At 37.0% G+C, this 18,904-nt stretch overlaps 1 protein-coding gene across 1 annotated transcript; it reads right to left on the bottom strand.

Annotated features, from left to right (window-relative positions):
- Positions 1–7,002: 7,002 nt before the first annotated feature.
- LOC136232579 (uncharacterized GPI-anchored protein At1g61900) lies at positions 7,003–17,981 on the bottom strand. Its single transcript, XM_066021806.1, has 8 exons — positions 17,802–17,981; positions 17,622–17,702; positions 15,079–15,228; positions 13,154–13,759; positions 11,017–11,268; positions 9,023–9,166; positions 8,229–8,273; positions 7,003–7,363 (listed from the first exon to the last, which is right to left on the bottom strand). Exons 2-8 carry the CDS (start codon positions 17,692–17,694, stop codon positions 7,290–7,292), a joined length of 1,344 nt encoding a protein of 447 aa, XP_065877878.1. The 5' UTR covers positions 17,695–17,702; positions 17,802–17,981; the 3' UTR covers positions 7,003–7,289.
- Positions 17,982–18,904: the final 923 nt, after the last annotated feature.

Raw genomic sequence — 18,904 nt, forward strand, 5'->3', positions numbered from 1 at the left:
ACCACTTGTGTTAAGGCTGGAGGGAATTGAGGAGGGGAAGAGGGGAGGGGGTTTTCGATTTGAGTATGCTTGGGTAAAAGAACCAAGGTTTAGAGAGGTGGTTGAAAGCAGTTGGGTGCTACAGGGTCAGACAGATATTATGAAAAAACTGGAAGGGTGTGCAGGAGCAATGAACAAATGGGGTATGGAATATAGGAGGAGGTTCGCAGAAAAGAAGGTAGGCTTGACTAAGAAGCTGCAGTTCTTAAGGGATAAAGAAGGCAGACAGTTTGAGCCCAATACCTAAATGTGAGACGATAATTGAATGTGGTTCTGGAGCAGGAGGAACAATACTGGAAACAAAGAGCTAATGTATTTTGGTTAAGGAATGGGGACCAAAACACCCGGGTTTTCCATTCATGTGTAAAAGCTCGGAGGAAGCAGAATGTGATCTCAGGATTAGTTGACGATAATGGTGTGCAGATTGACGAACTGGGATTGCTGGGACAACATATCTGTGAGTACTTTAAAAACCTTTTCTCCCCATCTATGTTTGCGTAGAATGAAATGGTAAATGTCCTTGATAGAGTTTTAATAGACGAGATGAACCAAGGCCTTACTGCACCCTTTAGAATTGAGGAATTCAAAGCTGCAGTGTTTTCTATGCACATTGATAAATCTCCTGGACCGGATGGGCTTAGTCCAGGATTTTATCAACATTTTTGGGATTTAACTGGGGCAGACATTTTTAGGTCGTGCAAGGATTGGTTGGAGAAGTCGCAATTCCCTGCAAACCTAAACGATACGACAATTGTGCTAATTCCAAAAATTGAGGTTCCTTTGTCAATCAAGGACCTTAGGCCTATATCCCTATGTAATGTTTTGTATAAAATAATTGCAAAGGTCTTGGCTAATAGGCTCAAAGCCTACTTGCCTAACATTGTGCATGAGAGTCAATCTGCTTTTGTGCCTGGAAGATCAATAATTGATAATGTGCAGATTGCTTTTGAGACTATACATCATATGAACAGGAAGAATAGAGGGAAAGAAGGGGAGATAGCCCTAAAGATTGATATTAGCAAGGCCTATGACAGGGTAGATTGGGACTTTTTAAGGGCAGTTCTGGTTCGAATGGGCTTCCATGAGAAATGGGTAGGGTGGATTATGCTCTGTATCACCTCAGTCAATTACAAGGTGCTCTTGAGGGTCCAATATCACCAGGCAGAGGGCTAAGACAGGGTGACCCTTTGTCACCATATATATTTATACTATGTGCTGAAGTCTTGTCAAAGTTAATCTTGAAAGCTGAGAGGGAAAACAGGATTCAGGGATGCAGGATATGCAGAGAGGCACCATCAATCAGCCATCTCTTTTTTGCAGATGACAGTTTCTTATTCTTTGGTGCGAGCACTGTACAGGCATAGAACATTGTAGATATCCTGCATGAATACGAAGCGGCTTCGGGCCAGGCAATAAATCTGAACAAATCAGGAATATTTTACAGTAGAAACGTCCAGGGTAATCTGCGTGAGGAGATTGGTGCAGTGCTAAATGTCACCCAGCCGATTAACACGGGTCGGTATTTAGGGCTGTCATCACTGATAGGCAGATCAAAATGAAATATTTTTGTGTTCCTCGTTGACAAGCTTAGAAAAAGATTTGGGAGTTGGGGTTTTAGGTTTCTTTCTCGTGCGGGAAAGGAGGTTTTGCTAAAATCGGTTGCACAGGCTCTACCAACTTTCTGTATGAGCACGTTCTTGATCCCAAAATCAATTTGTGTAGAACCGCAACGTATGATGAATTCGTTCTGGTGGGGAACGAAAAAGGGAGGAAGGAGGAACATCCATTGGTTTGACTGGGCTATTCTGTGCCGAAGAAAAGATCAAGGAGGGTTGGGGTTCAAGGATCTTCACATGTTCAATCTGGCGTTATTGGGCAAGCAGGGATGGAAGCTGATCAATACTCCAAATACTCTGGTTAGTCAAATGTTCAAAGCTAAATATTTTGCTACTAATTCGTTTTTGTCCTCCAAATTAGGCAACAATCCTAGTTTTGTTTAGAGAAGTATTTGGGGATCTATCGATTTGTTAAAACAAGGGATAAGGTGGATGGTGGGAGATGGAAAATCAATACAAGTGTGGGGGGATCCTTGGGTCCCTTCATTACAAAACTACATTATAAATTCATTTTGTATTGAAGGAATGGAGGGGATGAAGGTCGCTGATTTGATGATGGAAGGGGGGAAGGAATGGGATGTTGAAAAGGTGTATGGCTGTCTAAATGAGGAAGAGGCCAGAGAGGTCTGCGCTCTTACACTGTCAGTAAGGGATACCAAGGATATTCTAGTATGGAACTATACGAAGGATGGGAGATACTCCTCTAATTCCGGTTATAGAGCGTTTGAGCAAGCAATCTATGACAGAACACCGATAGAAGGTTGGGAGAGGGTATGGGAGCTGTCAATTCCACCAAAATGGAAAGCGTTTGTCTAGAAGCTATGCTCAGGGTGCTTACCAACAAGAGCAAATCTGATTAGATGACATGTTCTGATGCCTCCTGAATGCACAATTTGCGGTAGGGAGGAGGAGACGTGTCAACATTTATTCTCACTCTGTTCTTTTGCAGGTAATTGTTGGAGAGAAGCGGGAATTCCTCAACCGGAGGGAGACTATACCACAGCTCTTCAATGGCTTCTGACATATAATAATGTAACAATGGAGAAAGAGTGATGGTAATTTGCGCGATATGGTAAAGGAACAACTATCTGTGGAACGGGCAAGAGGTATCGGCTGCTGAATGTGTTCGGAAAGGGGCACTGTACTTACAAGAATGGTGGACGGCTGATTTCACCTCTCCGTCAGTCCAAATCGACGCAGCAGCAGGCAACCACAACGATAATGTAGAGGAGAGGGACGGATCGCAGGGCGCGACTGTAACACGAACAGCGGCAAGGAGCGACATGCAGCAGTTCGTCTGTGACAGCAGCGGCAATCCACGGCAGGCGAGCAGACGGGAGACGGACTTCGTAGAAGAGGCGGATGCTCCGTTTAACACTGCAGACCAGCAAAGGGCGGACAGCAGATGCGGAATAGCAGGAAGCGAGGGACTGCTATGACACAGAATTCACGTCTGAACCGAGCAAGCAGGCAGTCAGATGGCGTAAACCGCGAAGTGGTTTCCTTAAATGTAATACAGACGGAGCTTTGTTCAGAAATCCGAATGAGGGAGGAACGGGTGCTATAGTGAGAGATGACTCAGGAAATTTCCGATGATGTCTGCGTCGAGTGCGTGCAGGTACGTTCTCCCCTATGCTAATTGAAGCTCTAGCTGTTAGAGATTGTTTAGTATGGCTAGTTGGAACCCCGTGGAAGAAGGTTGAGATAGAATCAGATGCAAAAGTGGTGATTAATGCAATTTTGAACCGCTCAAACGACCTAACTGAGTTTGGATTAGTGGTGCAAGATTGCATAGAAATATTAGCAAACAACCGGGAATTCTCAGTATCTTATGTTTCTAGATTAGCGAATGGGACTGCTCATATAGTAGCAAGACAATCTCGTTCCAATGCTAATTATTTTTTTTCAAATGTAAAGCCTCATTGGCTTACAACTGTTTTTGAACAGGATCTGCAAACCTGTTCGTTTTAATTGAAAGGCATTAGTTTGGTTCAAAAAAAAAATAATAATAATAATGTTCTTAATAATTGAGTAAAGCCTTGTGTTATTCAACGGTATGAATTACTATATATACAACAGTGAAAGTTCAAGAACTTAATCATTTATTTTACCGGTCTAATGTTCATTTAGCGTCCTTAACTTGTCTAAATTGGTCATTTTACCCCTCCAACTAATTGGATGTCCTATTTACTCTCTTAACTCCATAAAAAATGGTATTTCTCACCCCTTAACTTGTTCAAATTGGTCATTTTACCTCTCCCCAACTCATCGTATGTCTCATTTACCCCCTTAACTCCATAAAAGTGGTATTTCACACCTCTTCTAATCCTATTTACCTCCTTAACTCCATAAAAGTAGTATTTCTTACCCCTTTATAGTGCATAGGACTTATTCAAATGAGTTTGAAAATATATTTTTTTAATATCAACTTTTTTATTTTGTTTTAATTTGATAATTATATTGATCTTTATGTGTTTATTACAATAATATTGTATTACAATAATTAGATGGTCAAAATTTAACTAGCCAAAAAATTGAAAAGAGGAGGAATGAATAAAAGATACAAATAACAAAGACATTAATATAAACAAGTTAAAGACATTATATGTAAGGATAAGGTACCAAAATAGTTCTATGGTTTTTGGAAAAGTATCAATTTAGGTTCCACACATAAAATAACACCAATATAGGTTTAACGTTTAAAAAACTGTATCAATTTAGGCCTCGATAACGGATTGCAAGAGGTGAAAAATACCACTTTTGTGGAGTTAAGGAAGTAAATAGGACATTCTATGAGTTTGGGGTAAATGGACAAGTTGAGGGGTGAGAAATACCATTGTTATGGAGTTAAAGGGGTAATTAGAACATTCGATGAGTTGGAGGAGTAAAATGACCAATTTGGACAGGTTAAAAGGGCTGGGGGAGCATTAGGCCTTATTTTACCATTTATTTCCTTAAGGGAATAAGGTGTAAAAATCCCTTAACCTTATAGTTGTTAGAAATTATCATAAAAAGCTTTAACTATCAACTCCAACTTTTAGTTCAAGAGATTTTTTGAAATGGTATTAGAGCCTCTTAAACCGAGTGGTCAAAGATCCGAATCTTGTCAACCTCATTATTTTGGTTAATTGCCCCAATTATCAGTGAAGTTTGGAAGTAGTTTTAAAAAAAATCAGCGAACTTCATTTAGTTTCAATAAAGGTATTGAACACCTTCATTTTTATATCAATAAAAGTCATTGTGGCCATTTTTGACGGGAAATGAAAAGTAACATAGAAACAATATTGAAAATGATTGACTTTTATAAATGATATGACAATCAAATGACAACAAAAAGAAAATAAATATTATATATATTTATTATGTAATTCTACTACTTGAAAATGTCACGTTACAACAAAATTTATTATTATTATTGTTATGAGTTGTCACATGGTTATCACATTATTATTCCAGTGATCTTTTTCTGTCGAAATTGGTTGGAATGACTTCACTAAAAAAAATAGTTTAATGACTTTATTAAAAAAAATGAAGTTTTATGACTTTTTTAAAATCGATTTCAAACTGCAACGACTATAGATACAATTTATCTATAAATATATCTTACGAAACTATAAAACATGTTAGCTCCTCACCACTCTTACCAATCATAAACTTGATATATATAATTATTTGATAGTTTAATATGTTAAATTGAAAAATCGAGTGTTAATCAATAAAATACGAAAAGAATACGAGTTAGGCATTATATATATATATATATATATATATATATATATATATATATATATATATATATATATATGTATGTGTGTGTGTCAATGTTGAAAAAAGGTTAAGACTAGTAAGACGAACATGGCCCTCGAGGATTAATCAAGGATTAACCGGGAATTAATCGGATCAGAAAAATGCTTCTATCTTCATTAGGTGAAAAAATAAGAAATACAACAAGCAAAACATGAGGAATAAAACATCGTACAGGCTAAAGCCAATACAAGATCCGAATGAAAACGACTACAAAGAGCAAAGAAAACTATAAAAGGTATAAAAAAAACACAAAACAACAATAAAACATATACGATAGAATAGTAGAGAGCATATACAATTCAGACAAATAAAGAGATCCGATAAAATATATGAATACAGAGTAACAGAAAATAACAATAAAAAAAATAAAGAAACCTAACTGGATGGGAGGAAGAAGAAGGAAGACAAACTTCCTTTGTCCTCCTCAAAATAGATCAACAAAATAAGAATAACGTTAAAAAACACGTTTCGTGAAAATAGGAGATAATTTTGTCAAAATTAAATAAATACAAACAAATCTTTTTTATGAAAAACTTTAAAAGTGAATGACATAAATTTCCTGATTTTACAGCTATGTTCTATTAGGTGTTACTTCTTTTATGACACCTGAATTTCAAATCGGCAGTAAAAATCTTTTAATTTTCCTTTTACTAATGTAGAAGTTTCTCATAAAAGTAAATAACTTCAAATCAACTGTTATCGATCTCAAATTTACAAAAAAAAAAAATCTAAGAATTAAAATTGTTTAGAATCATATTTTTTTTAAATCACGTTTTATTTCATAGTTTTCTCTTTCTAAACTTCACTTTCACGATCTTAAAATAAAAAGATTAAAAAAATAAAATTACTTAAAATATTTTTTTTATTATCATGGAAATCTACCTACTATTTAAGTAGTTAAAGATTAAGATACTTGTGTTAATAAATAGCAAAATTCATACACTTTTATATCCGTTTTGAAATTTTAAAATAAATAAATAAGTAAACACAAAATTGAAAAGACGTAAACACAAAATTGAAAAGACATGTTACAACCAAATAAACATAGCTCAATTCGTACGCCTCTGAAATCAAATATAGACGGTTGCGAGTTTGATCTCACATGCGAACTTAGGAATATTTCTTCAGAGCGAAACAATTTATCGGCATTTGAATTATCGAGAATTATTTTTAAAAAAAAAGTACAACAAACTGATTTCAAATGGATAGAACTTGTTTATTGAATCACCGAATTCAGCATCAGATGCAACTGTTTAATCCATTGACACTAATGTTTAAAACACTAATGTTAGATGTGAAGTTTTAGATGCTAACATCATATATCTATAACCCGGTGATCCAATCATCGGATTCTTTGCATACGAAACCGGTGTTTCTATCACCTGTTTCATCCGCCCTTTAACAAACTAAACATGAGCATTAACCCCGGGTATGTTTTTAACCGAGCTTACTTGAATAATTTTTTCTCGAGACCAACATTATAAAAGGAAAAATCCCCGAGCTTAAAGGGCTAAACTACCATTTATCCAACATCGAAGGAAGTATAAATATCGAAATTTGAATCGATCTAACATACAACACTATATATATATTGAATTTTCTACAAACACCCTATTAAACTTTCTAATATTTCTTTACAAAAAATTTATTAGAGAAGCATGGAAGAAGAATCAAGAATTAATACAATCAGAGAGGCAAATTTACTAATTTAGTATCACCTGAGGTTGAGTTGAAGCTGGACTCTTTGAATGAACTCAAGGGTCAGAAATGTAATTTCATCTTCATTTTGCAACTAGTGAAATTGTATCATCAAGTATTGGGATCTTCTCAATGTAGATACGATGCAATTACAGCTGAGGCAGCAAATATTGCATAAACTGCCACTTTTTCATTGTATAACCCTGTCAATTATGAAATTTCAGTCGAAGTTAGGTGACGTTAAATCCAGAAAGTAACGTCATAAATGGTATAATTGAAGGTCTGAAGTGTAATTTCAGACATCACTAAAAAACGCAAATATTTTGTTTGTATTCTGCACTAGTTGCATATCTTTTGGTTCGGAAGGATAGAGTTTTGAGCTTTTTTGTGATCTCGAAATAGGTTTGGGGATCAAATGCTTTTAAACTTTGACAAAATATTTGGTGTTTTTTCATTTGTTTTGTCCAATACGGGCGGAACATGTGATAAAGAAATCCGACAAAGATGGGACCCACATGATGCAACATGTGTATACGTGTCTTTGATATAGGGATGAGTGGTAACATGATAGGCAGGCGGAGTGGAAATGACAAAATTTATGACTGCACAGATGGCTCCGTCAATGATGTCTTGCAACGCTAGGCACTCAATTGTACCATTTATAACATTAGGGTAAACTAGCTCTTAATTGGCATTGATAAGAGTATTTTTGTACCTTGTCCTAAAATATAAAGGTTTTGTACCTTCAAAAGTCTAATTGCGCCCTTGATCGAAGTGTATATCAGCTACCAGGGGTCAATGCGTAGCTTTATAGATGATCAAGGGCTAAATGTGCAAAAACAAGAAAGAATAGGGGCCTCAAGATGCTTTAATCCTTATAACCACTCTTATGCTCTATGTTGCACAAATTTTGATTTTAAAGGATTTAATGTTTCGGAAACAAAAACTCTAAGAAACTTGTAAGAAGCATTACGGGTCACGTTTCCATAATTTTAAAAAATTAGAAACTCTAGTAAATTTTAATCAGAAGTGAACAGCAGAAATGCAAGCTAGTAAGTAATTCCTTACCATTTTGAGCAGATGCAGCTGCAGGAAGTGCTGGAATCTTCACAGCTGCACATTCAGCAAGCTATGTTAATATAAAACTACACCAGGCGAAGAACAAAAACCCGGGGTAAAATACATCAATGGCCCCTGAATTATAATGCTACTAATACTATGACCCTAAATTTCATTTCTTGACATAAAAAAATTTGGAGTTTACATTAAAGTCTAAATTAACAAAAAGAGGATGGTCTAGATAAGTTTGATTATATCATTGGCTCGTTTTTAGACTTACACATAATTATACACCTAAACTTGTCACTTTTTGTTATTTTTTGTCTTTTGTCATCCTGAACTTATATTTTGACCTATCAAATACCTAAATTTGTCGATATTGGGTCTCCGTCATCTTTTTTTGCTGGCATGACATGGAACGTGTTTAGGTGGAAGTTTAACACGGCCATGTGTTAGCTTTGAAGTTTGGCAAATTAGCAAATAAGGATGTCGGAGGTCCAAAATTGCCAAGTTTAGGTTTGTAATAGGTCTGCCAAACAGGAAAAAGTTACAAGTTCAGGTGTGTAATTATATATCAAACCCTTTTTATCCATGTCACCGTGAACTATGGTCAAATACCTATACTACTCTCATAATCTCATTAATTTTTGAATGGATTTTGTTGATTTCGACCTTAATGTTATGGTAATATAAAATTTAAGGATTTTATATCATGAAATGGAGTTTAGGGACCATAATGTTAGTAGCGGTTATAGTCCGGTCATCAATGTAATTTACCCCCAAAAAAACCTGTTTTCACTTACTTTTATTGCAGGAAGATGCTCCTACTTGGGATGAGGAGGGCCATGGAGCAGGAATATTGTCATTCAGATCACAAATGAAGCTGATTCCTGAAGACTTGTCTAATGTTGCATCAGACGGCAAGCTCGGTAGAAGGCATCCAGACTCTTTCATTGAAAAGTGAAAAAAAAATGAAGAATGAAGCACATAATTAACTATTAAATCCCAAAATAAAAAAGACATACAGTCCAAATTTACCCCTAACGTTTTTTGGGAAGTGTACATATACCCTTAACTAAGAAATGATAAAATTTTGTTCTCAAGTAACTTTGGGCCAGAGAATGGTGGAGTCCGACCTTGACTGCTTGGAGTGCAAAAAATAAACTCAGCCCATATAAGCTGGACTTGAAAAAAAAATTGCCCCTAACAAGACTAAAAAGACGCGGTTTAAGCCTGGGCAACACTTCATCTGGATGTGCAATCATCACCCTTCGGATATAGATGGAGGGTAGGGGTGAAACCACCCCTATAAGGGTTGGTTCTGACGATCAAGGGTATGTGCTAGCACCTTGTGCCCCTACCTCTGACTCCAGGCCCAGGTAAGAGTCTCATTTTATGAGTTCTGTTACCTGGGCCCAAAATTTGTTGCATGTAATGTACCATTATCTAGGGGCTCAAAATTGCTTCAAGTTGAAAACGTTAAGGACAAAATTTTACTATTTCTTACTCTAGGGGTATATCTGAATTTCCCTAAAAATGTTAGGTACAAATTTAGCCCTATGGTTATTGGGGGGAGCAAATTTAATCTCCATGTAGAAAACAGTTCAATCTTAAACCTAACAAACTGGTGAAATTTCAAGCCTAATTGATGAAAGATGGGTTCGAAATGCAATCTTAAGCCTAAACCAATTGATGTAATTCCAAGCCTAATTGAAGAAAAATGCGCTTTTTTTCATTTCTACTTTCATGTTTGGGTCATCCTCCAACCCCAGCGTTCTAGCCACCTAATAAGGCTTGAGATTGCAGATCTTATGTTAATGAACAAAAAACATTTTTCGCCAATTGGATTTGAAATTGCACCAATTGATAAACGTTAGGCTTAAGATTGCATTGTTGTCAACCTGGAGCCTAAATCTACTCTCCCAATAAGTATAGGGCTAAATTTGTACCATATCCAAAATAAATAAACACCATCCAAGTATTCCTTGCAAATAAATAAAAGTACAGATGGTTGTATAGAAAAAATACATACCTTGTACTGACATGTATAAATTGTTGAACACCAGTATCGTTTACAGATGGCAGAAAGACAAAAAGATTCTCATATTAGTAAAAGATGCTTAAGAAAAAAAAACAGACTGATAAGAGATGGAACTACCAGTAGGGTTGTAAACGGGGCGGACGGAAAACGAAAATGGTTCCTCAGTCCTCGTCCCTGAATAGGCCTAAACCATAAGGAGCCCCCTAAAGTTATCCATTTTGGGGCTCTCCCGAATTTAAGGGACAGCCCATTAGCCACTCCAACTCCCTAAAAGTGACATAAGGTGCCTCTTATTTTTCCTCAATGGGAGAAGATGTTGACTCCTGAGGACCACTCGCCTTTCTGTGACTTTCCATATGCAATGTGGCTTTTCCCATTAGCCATATTGCATATGGGAAGTCAACCGAAAGGCGAGTGATCAAAATCTTCTCTTACTGAGGAAAAATAAGGGACACTTTATGTCACTTTCAGGGAGTTAAGAGTGGCTAATGGGTTGTCCCTTAAGTTCGTGGGCAAAGTGACCAAAATGGACAACTTTATGAGCTCCATATGGTTTAGGCCCCCGAATATTTCGGAAAATCCCATTCCCCGTATATGAATTAGGGAAAAGCATGTTGGAGATCCGAATATTTCATTTCTCGCATATGAATTGGGGAAAAGCAGGAAACTTGTTCAGAAACCCGTCCCCGGCGGAGACATGGAACCTCTACCCTGTTGACAACCCTAACGACAAGTTACTCGAGCAAGAAGACTGACCCTGACCTTGGAGCGAAAAGTCCTTGAGGCTAATGTGACAAAGGCTGTAAACATCTCTTGTGATATTTGATTTCTGTAACTTCATTCCAAGAGTTGTAGCACAATCCAAAGCCTGCAAGTTAGTTATAAGGCTCTGCTTCTGCAAGTGAGACACATAGCTATCCATGGCGTCACAGCATCCTGCCGTATTACTTATCCCATTTCCGCATCCCTTTGCAACATGGCTCATTTCAGGGAAAACCAGAGGGCAAACTGAACCAGAAGCACAAGATAAGAAAAAAAACAGGAAAAGCAAGTAAACAATGAGAGTAGCTAATATGAAGTAGAAGGTATTCAATGGCCCCTCAACTTTGGGATTACTAACATGATGACGTATGAACTTTAAAACCGGATACAAAAGTCTTGAAGTTTGACTCATAGTAACCTATGTTGCACGGAACTCCGCTTGCGTAGCGTTTCCGCATTTTGTGTCCATTTCGGAAATGGAAACCAGTACGACACGTTTCCAAGCACGTTCATTAAATACTGAAAATAGGAAACTCGTTTCTGGTTTAGGAAACTATTTCCGCCGGCAAACACAATCCAATTCCAATTCCGACTATGATTCTAGCTAATTGAAACTTCTTCTTTCGCTGTAACTTCTTCATTGATATAAAATCTATTCCACAATTTCTAATTATTTCAATTTTCTGCTCACCGTTGTCATCATCAGGGAGTATAAATACCAATTTCTTTTTATGTATGCTTTTACTCCCTCCATTCCAAAATATAAGTCATTCTAGATTGTTTCACACAAATTAAGAAATACAATTAATGTATAGTGAAATTAATGAATTTACATTGATTAACTAAAAAACATTTCTCTCTCATGTAATGGTTGGTGAATAAGTATTGTAATTTTGAAAAACAAATGGACCAAGACAAAATATTTAATGTTTGGACCAGAAAACTATACTAAAAGTTATTGAAAAACTAGAAAGACTTATATTTTGGAAAAAAAAACAATTGCTAGAATGACTTATAAAAAGGAATGGAGGGAGTATTATTTATAAATATATCCCTATATTTTTAATATTTCCCTGTGTCCGTTTCTGTTTTCGTGTCCATTTCCGTTCCGTGCAACATAGATACTAACATAAACGTCCAAATGATCGTTGACCAGTGTAAATACCCGTTAGCCGGTAACTCACACTCTTTTATTCAGAGCCATCAAGTTAATAACGCCAAGTTGAGGGACCATGTGTGAATTTACCCGCGTGATTTACGGGCAATTCAAGTGGTCAACCGGTATCTACACTAGTCAACAGTTATTTGGACTTTTACGTTAGTATATTATATATATCAAAGTTCATGGACTTTTAGATCCCATTTTGAAGTTCAGGGTCAACATGTTAGTAACACCAAAGTTGAGGGACTATAGGTCTGTTTTACCTAGGTATTCTCTAAACAAACTGCAGACACCAGCCGTAACCATGGAGAGATTGACAACAATCTACGTGTACAACCAATTCTGTGTATGCATGGCAGTAATAAGCCATGGCTACTTTTGAAATATGTGACTTCTAGCATAACAAGCCCAACTGACCCGGTTACCTTTTGGGATGAAACGGGTCAGAAGCATTCACAGTCACTAAAGTAAAGCGTATTTACATTGCTGGTCACTAAAATCAGTTGTGAGACAATAAAGTCACTAAAGTAGTACATCTGTACGAATAAAGTCACTACAACCAGATCCGGCAACTTGCTCCACCAGAATGTTGATATTAGCAATACCTCATTGACACGTAAACCACATGTTAGAATCCATATTGAATGAGCGTCCACGTGGCAAAATAAAAATTGAAATCTGACCTCTGTATTGATTTTTTTTTTTTTAATCTCGTTCCCTAAGTGTCGATGAGGTGTCGCTGACATCAGCATTCCGGTGGATCTAGTCACTGGATCCGATGTGCTATGTTAGTGAGATGTGCTATGTTAGTGACTTTATTGTCTCAAACACGATTTTAGTGACTCCGACTGCACAATTAACTATCCGAATGTTGAATGGGATGTTGAAAACAGAAAACTCTCGTCAACAGAAGAATGGATTGGAAAGCTAATAATTTGGACAAATTGTATTGAAATTCTCCAAACTCACCTTTGTTAACTTTACAATTGGATAGTCCTCTGAGAACATCCTTAGCACGTAGAGGATCAAGTTTACTCGCCAACCACCGAAGGACGATATCTTTACAATCATCAATTCGAGGTGAATGATCAGGTAAACCATTGGTGCTATCCACAGTCAAAACTTCAGAAGCCTTCAGTGCAATTCTCGTAGCAGCTTCTGATATGGCATTCTGACATATTTGATCACAACATTCCCTCACAGGATCTATCTTCTCACAGGCAGCAAGAAGGCTAGCCGAATCGACAGTGCTCTCAAACTCATTCACATCTTTTACTGGGCAAGACCGTGCAGTGAGATTCGATGGATGGGCCGAGCAGATTCTCTTAACAGTATCTGCAGCACCCTGACCAACCAAAATTTGCTCAATATCGGAAAGGCAAATCTTTGAAACCGTTTCATTTACCGCAAGCACGTTAGTTTCTTTGCTGGATTGGCCAAGAAGAATCGTTAAGGTTGCGTGTAACTGAGGACAGCATATAACATTAGCCAGCAATGGAGCGAAAACTCCCCAGCAATCCATCGATGTCACAGTCATCAAGTCTTCAGCAGCAGTGAAGTTGAATGTACATAGTCCTAAGAGAAAATTACAACCAAACAATGTAATGCAAAAGGCTTAGACAATCTAAGAGAAGAAATACATTCATAGCCCTTGAACTATAACGTTACTAACGTTATGACCCCTAAACTTGATTCCGTGACATAAAGGTTCTTAAACTTTACATTATTGTAACATTAAGGCCTAAGACATCCCTAGCCCTCTCTACTTATTAAGAAAAGTCAATTGCCCCTCTATACTTTTTAAACCTCTCCAGAACTTGCTTAAAGTGACCTATTGATCCCCCTAAGTTAGGGATGTAAATGGGGCGGGGATTCCCAGTCCCCGTTGGTGACCCGCCCGGACGGGGATGGGGAATCCCCGATAAGAATCCCCATGGGACGGAGATGGGGATAGTTTTGTCCCCCGTTGTGGGAATGGGGAAAGGTATCCCCGCCCCGGGGGAATCCCTGATGGGGGATCCCGACTATTCCGCGTGATAATTGATTTTTTTGGATGATTTAAGTACATTTTAATTAGGTGATTAGTTGTTTTCAATTTTTACATTTTTATGGTTTGGAAAATTTGAGAATGATTGTTGATATTTCGTATTATTAGCTACCGATTCTTAAAAGTTTTAGGTATTACTATTTTTTTAAACATAAAACGGTGATTCCCGGCGAGGAATGAGGAATGGGGAAAAAGTTTTTGAAACATATGTAAACGGGGAATCGGGATCCCGTGGGGAGGGGGATGGGGATAAATTTGTCCCCGTTTAACTCGCGGGGACGCGAATGGAGAACAGGGATGGGAAATGCATTCCCCGCCCCCTAAGTCCACATGGTAGAGAAAGTGGATAATTTGGACAAGTTGAAGTATATGTAACTTTAATCAAGTTCAAAGGGTCAGTAGATAATTTGGACAAGTTGAAGTATATGTAACTTTAATCAAGTTCAAAGGGTCAGTAGATCATTGTAAGCAAGTTCAGGGGACATAGTACGTTTCCGAAGTATAAGGGGCAGTTGACTTTTCTGGACAAATACAAGGGGCTAGAGATGCATTAAATCTAACATTAAAGTCCAAATCAAAAAAAAGAAAATCCGTTAAATGATAACCTGGACAAGTTTGACTACATCATTAACTCTTTTTTATCTCATAAATCATGGTCAAATCCTTATTTTCAGGTCATCATTCGGTAATTTTTAACGGATTTCTTTGGTTTAGACTTTAATATTACTATAATGTAAAGTTCAAGTACTTTTATGTCACCAAATAAACTTTAGCAGGTCATAGCGTTAGAAGCGCTATAGTTCAGGGTATCCGACAATCTAATCAAACAAGGGTATAGAAATTAAACCTGATAATTTTGGTATAGAACTGTTTGTGAAAGGTTGCAAAGGAGAAGGTGCAAGAATAGGTAGAAAAGGCTGAGGGGCTGCATTTGGTGAGATTTCAGGAAGCCAATCATCCAGTTTTCTATCAATTGATGCAGAGCCCTTATTTAGACCTATAGCAAAAAAAAATACAGGTAAATTGTGATACTTAACTTAAAATTCTGATTAAAAGATGATAGTACAAAATTCCAACAGGGGGTTAATTACATATATGGTCCTCCAACTATCAAATATGGAACAAAAATGCCATAACTTTTAAATTATTGTCATTTAACTTTGATGTCAACCATGGTCCTTTTGTCCGGAAACCAACAAACACATTCACCGATAATTCGGTGAATGACATGTCATCAAACAACCAAAGTTAAATGGCCACAATGGTTTTCTAAGTAAGAATTTAAGTTTTATGGCATTTCTATTCTACTTCTAATAGTTGGATGACTATGGGTGTAATTAACCCCTATTTTTGAACCAGTTTTTCAGCTAGGTAATAGTTCTTCCAAATGAAATGAACATAAATAATATGATCAGAATCTAACTCAACAAAGACATGGAATAGAAATACAAACTTGGCATACAAGACTCGCTCATGTAACTTGCTTAAACAGGAAATATATAGTCTAAACAAAGGTCAAAGCAACAAGACTGGCTCATGTAACTTAGTAAATGTAAGCAAAGGCCTAATCACGCGCAGAGCTGGACATATGGACCGTGAAGTTTGTAGGACTTTACATTATGCGGGTGACCCAAGAATATGGGTGTCCCAATATTGGACTAGGAGGCTCTATATCATGTTAAGGCCTTTTGGAACCTTTAAGCATGACAAAAGTCTCACTTTCATAAATGACTCGTTATTGTTATAGTAAGCTAATGTTGGATACTTAACAGCAAACAAATTGTTGGCCTCTCTCAAACTGCAAATGAGAATAAACAAGATAGAATGTTCTTTACAGCTGATTCTCCAGCCATATAAATCCCTAACAGCAATGTCTTAACAGATTATATCAAACCAATACTTTTAGCTTAGAGTAGTGAGTTTGATTCAATAGAATACGACTTTCAGCTAAACGTTCTAATTCTAATAATGAAAGGTGTAAACAACGGCCTAACTCACCCCAAAAGCTAGTTCAAAGAAGAAAGATCGCCTCATATATATAAGGAACCATATAGCTCCCTAATAAAGCAATATGGGATATCTAACACACCCCCTCACGCCCAAACAATTTGGAGCGTGAATCAAATATCAACGGTGACCCAACATTGAATACAAGGCTTTGATACCATACCAAGAAACTATTGACCCAAAAACTTAAAGTGATAGCTAAAGGTCTAAGAATAGCTTTTATTATTCTCTCTTGATAGACCCGGCAGCGAATGCTTGTAAGCTTTTGAAATTTCATGGGTTGAAATTCCATTCGATGTTGACGAAAACTCCTATTCAGTAGCGTTTCGTGTCCGTTTCGGTTTCAGTGCAACATATATTCCATTAACAAATGGAGTTAATGGAGGGGTTGAATGCACCGTTGGTCACTGAATTTTCATGGTTATCTCAAAATGATCACTCAAACTTCAATTTGTCTCCATAAAATCATTCAACTTTGAATTTTGTCTCAATATAGTTACTCCGAATCATTTCGGGACTAAGGCTTTGTTGTTGTATAGTTACTCCGACAAGTTCAAGAGCAAAAAGACACCGGAAAAGTGACGTGACTGTCACATCAGCAATAGTAAACTTCCGACGCTGAATGAAACGACATGACGCTGCCACCTAGATGACCGAAATGACACATGAGGTGGCAGCCACATGTTTCGGTCAGTGGTGAAAGTTGACTAGTGCTCACATGAATACCAAGTTATATTTCTAGTGTCTTTTTGCTCTTTGAAGTCGCTGGAGTACCTTTATTGAGACAAAATTCAAAGTTGAATGATTCTATTAAGACAAATTGAAATTGCGTGACCATTTTGAGACAACCATGAATTTCAGTTGACCAATGGTGCATTCAACCCGTTAATGGAGTTGTCATGATTTCAACTCTCGAAAACTTATTCCTCCACCCGACCACTTAGTCTAAAAGACTCCGGTGGTGTAACAGACTCGATGCCATAGAAAGAAAGACCTAAATCACCCCCAAAAGCCACTTCTAGGAGCCATAGCTCCCTAATTAAGGGATATTGGATATCAAACAAGAGGTCTGAGAAACAAAACCTAAAAAGATCAAACAAGAAGAGCAGCATATCATCCAACAATCAAGTAAAAACTAACACTGTGAACAGAGAACAAACCAAGTGCATAATGAGAAATAAGTTCAAAAACCCAATGTTATTCATTGAATCAAACACAAAATTAATAAAACTTCACAAATTCCAAAATTCCATGGCATCAATTTACAGAAATACACAAATTACAATCAAAAGAACACCATCCCCAATTACATTCATCCCAAGACACATCGATTTAACAAATTACCCAAGTGAAATCAAATCACAATAAGAAAAGAAAACTCACTCAATAGCAGAAGAAACACCTCAAGAAGAAGAACCATTGCGAAACTGAACTTCACAGAAGATCCCTCATTCATTCCTCAAGCTAATAAATAGAAGAATCGATGAAAATCAAAATCAAAATTGAAATTTCAATTTCAGCTCCCAATAATTCAAAACAAAACTACTTTCTGAAGTTGCTAACCTGGAATTCAGAGTAGGGAAGTGAGAAAACAAATTAGAGAGGAGGAGAAAAAAACCGCAGCCATGGATGAAACCTTTGGGGAAGTGGTGTGGGACTAAGAGAAGAGTAAGAACAGCTGTAGAGAGAGAGAGAGAGAAAGGGACCTACTATTGAAAATTAAAGAGTGGAGATAGAAATAGCACAGTTGCCATTAATGCCATCACTAGCTTTTTCTTCACTTCTCTGTCACGATGTTCACATAGCACGCATGGCACGTGACAAGTGGATTGTGTTCTCACGTGCGTGATTGACTGGCACGTGTAAATGATTATGTGGCAGTTTGAAACTGGTCAAAGAAAATCTACTGTCCGGTGTTACTTTTTATCTTCCATGTCTTTAATAATATATTTTTACACTAAAAACAAGCCACGTAAGAAATGGTAGTTTTTTTTGGTGTGAGAACGGAGTACTAATATTAAGCATTTGGTTTTCCATGTCATTTGGAGGACTCTTAATTCATATTTGGACTCATGTATTATGACCTCATGTAATAATTAAAATAGTGGAGTCTCTTATAATATGTGTGGGTTCATATTACACGTGTCAAAATATGTATGGAATGTCCTCCATTTGACATGGACTGTTGGGCTTATGGAGACTAATATATATAGGCCCAACTGAAGCGATGGGCCCAACTGAAGCGATGGGCCCAACTGCAGCGACGATTAGGGTTTCAGACGGTTAGGGTTTCAGGAGTATAAATGTAACTTCTTTCTCTGTAATCCGTAACTCATTCATTATAGTAAATATTCTGGCTTGGTAGTGCCCCCAGACGTAGTCATTCATCTTGAGTGGCGAACTGGGTAAACAATTCTTGTGTGTTTGCTTATTTTCGTTTATCGTAATTTCAATTATTCCTAACAGAATCGGGTGCTTCTAATAATTTGCCGTAAGAATGACAAGAAATGAGATAAAAAAAAATTACGGGAAAAAAAACTGGCTATGTTTTTTTTTTAAAAAAAAGAAAGGACAAGCACGTAAAAAAAACAAACTAGTCCATGATAGACATAGGAAAACAAGAACCAACAAGATCATCTAAAAGAAATTACACCAGTAGCGGCGGG

This window comes from Euphorbia lathyris, chromosome 6 (assembly GCF_963576675.1).
Source record: "Euphorbia lathyris chromosome 6, ddEupLath1.1, whole genome shotgun sequence".
Lineage (NCBI taxonomy): Eukaryota > Viridiplantae > Streptophyta > Magnoliopsida > Malpighiales > Euphorbiaceae > Euphorbia > Euphorbia lathyris.

What these genes read in the sequence shown, in the direction of transcription:
- LOC136232579 (XM_066021806.1), bottom strand. Translation starts at nt 17,694, where the DNA reads ATGAATGAGGGATCTTCTGTGAAGTTCAGTTTCGCAATGGTTCTTCTT. An exon ending in AGCATCTTCCTGCAATAAAA is followed by an intron (nt 8,274 to 9,022) that starts GTAAGTGAAAAC and finishes CTGAATGTGCAG; the next exon opens with CTGTGAAGATTCCAGCACTT. An exon ending in AGCTGCATCTGCTCAAAATG is followed by an intron (nt 7,364 to 8,228) that starts GTAAGGAATTAC and finishes CATAATTGACAG; the next exon opens with GGTTATACAATGAAAAAGTG.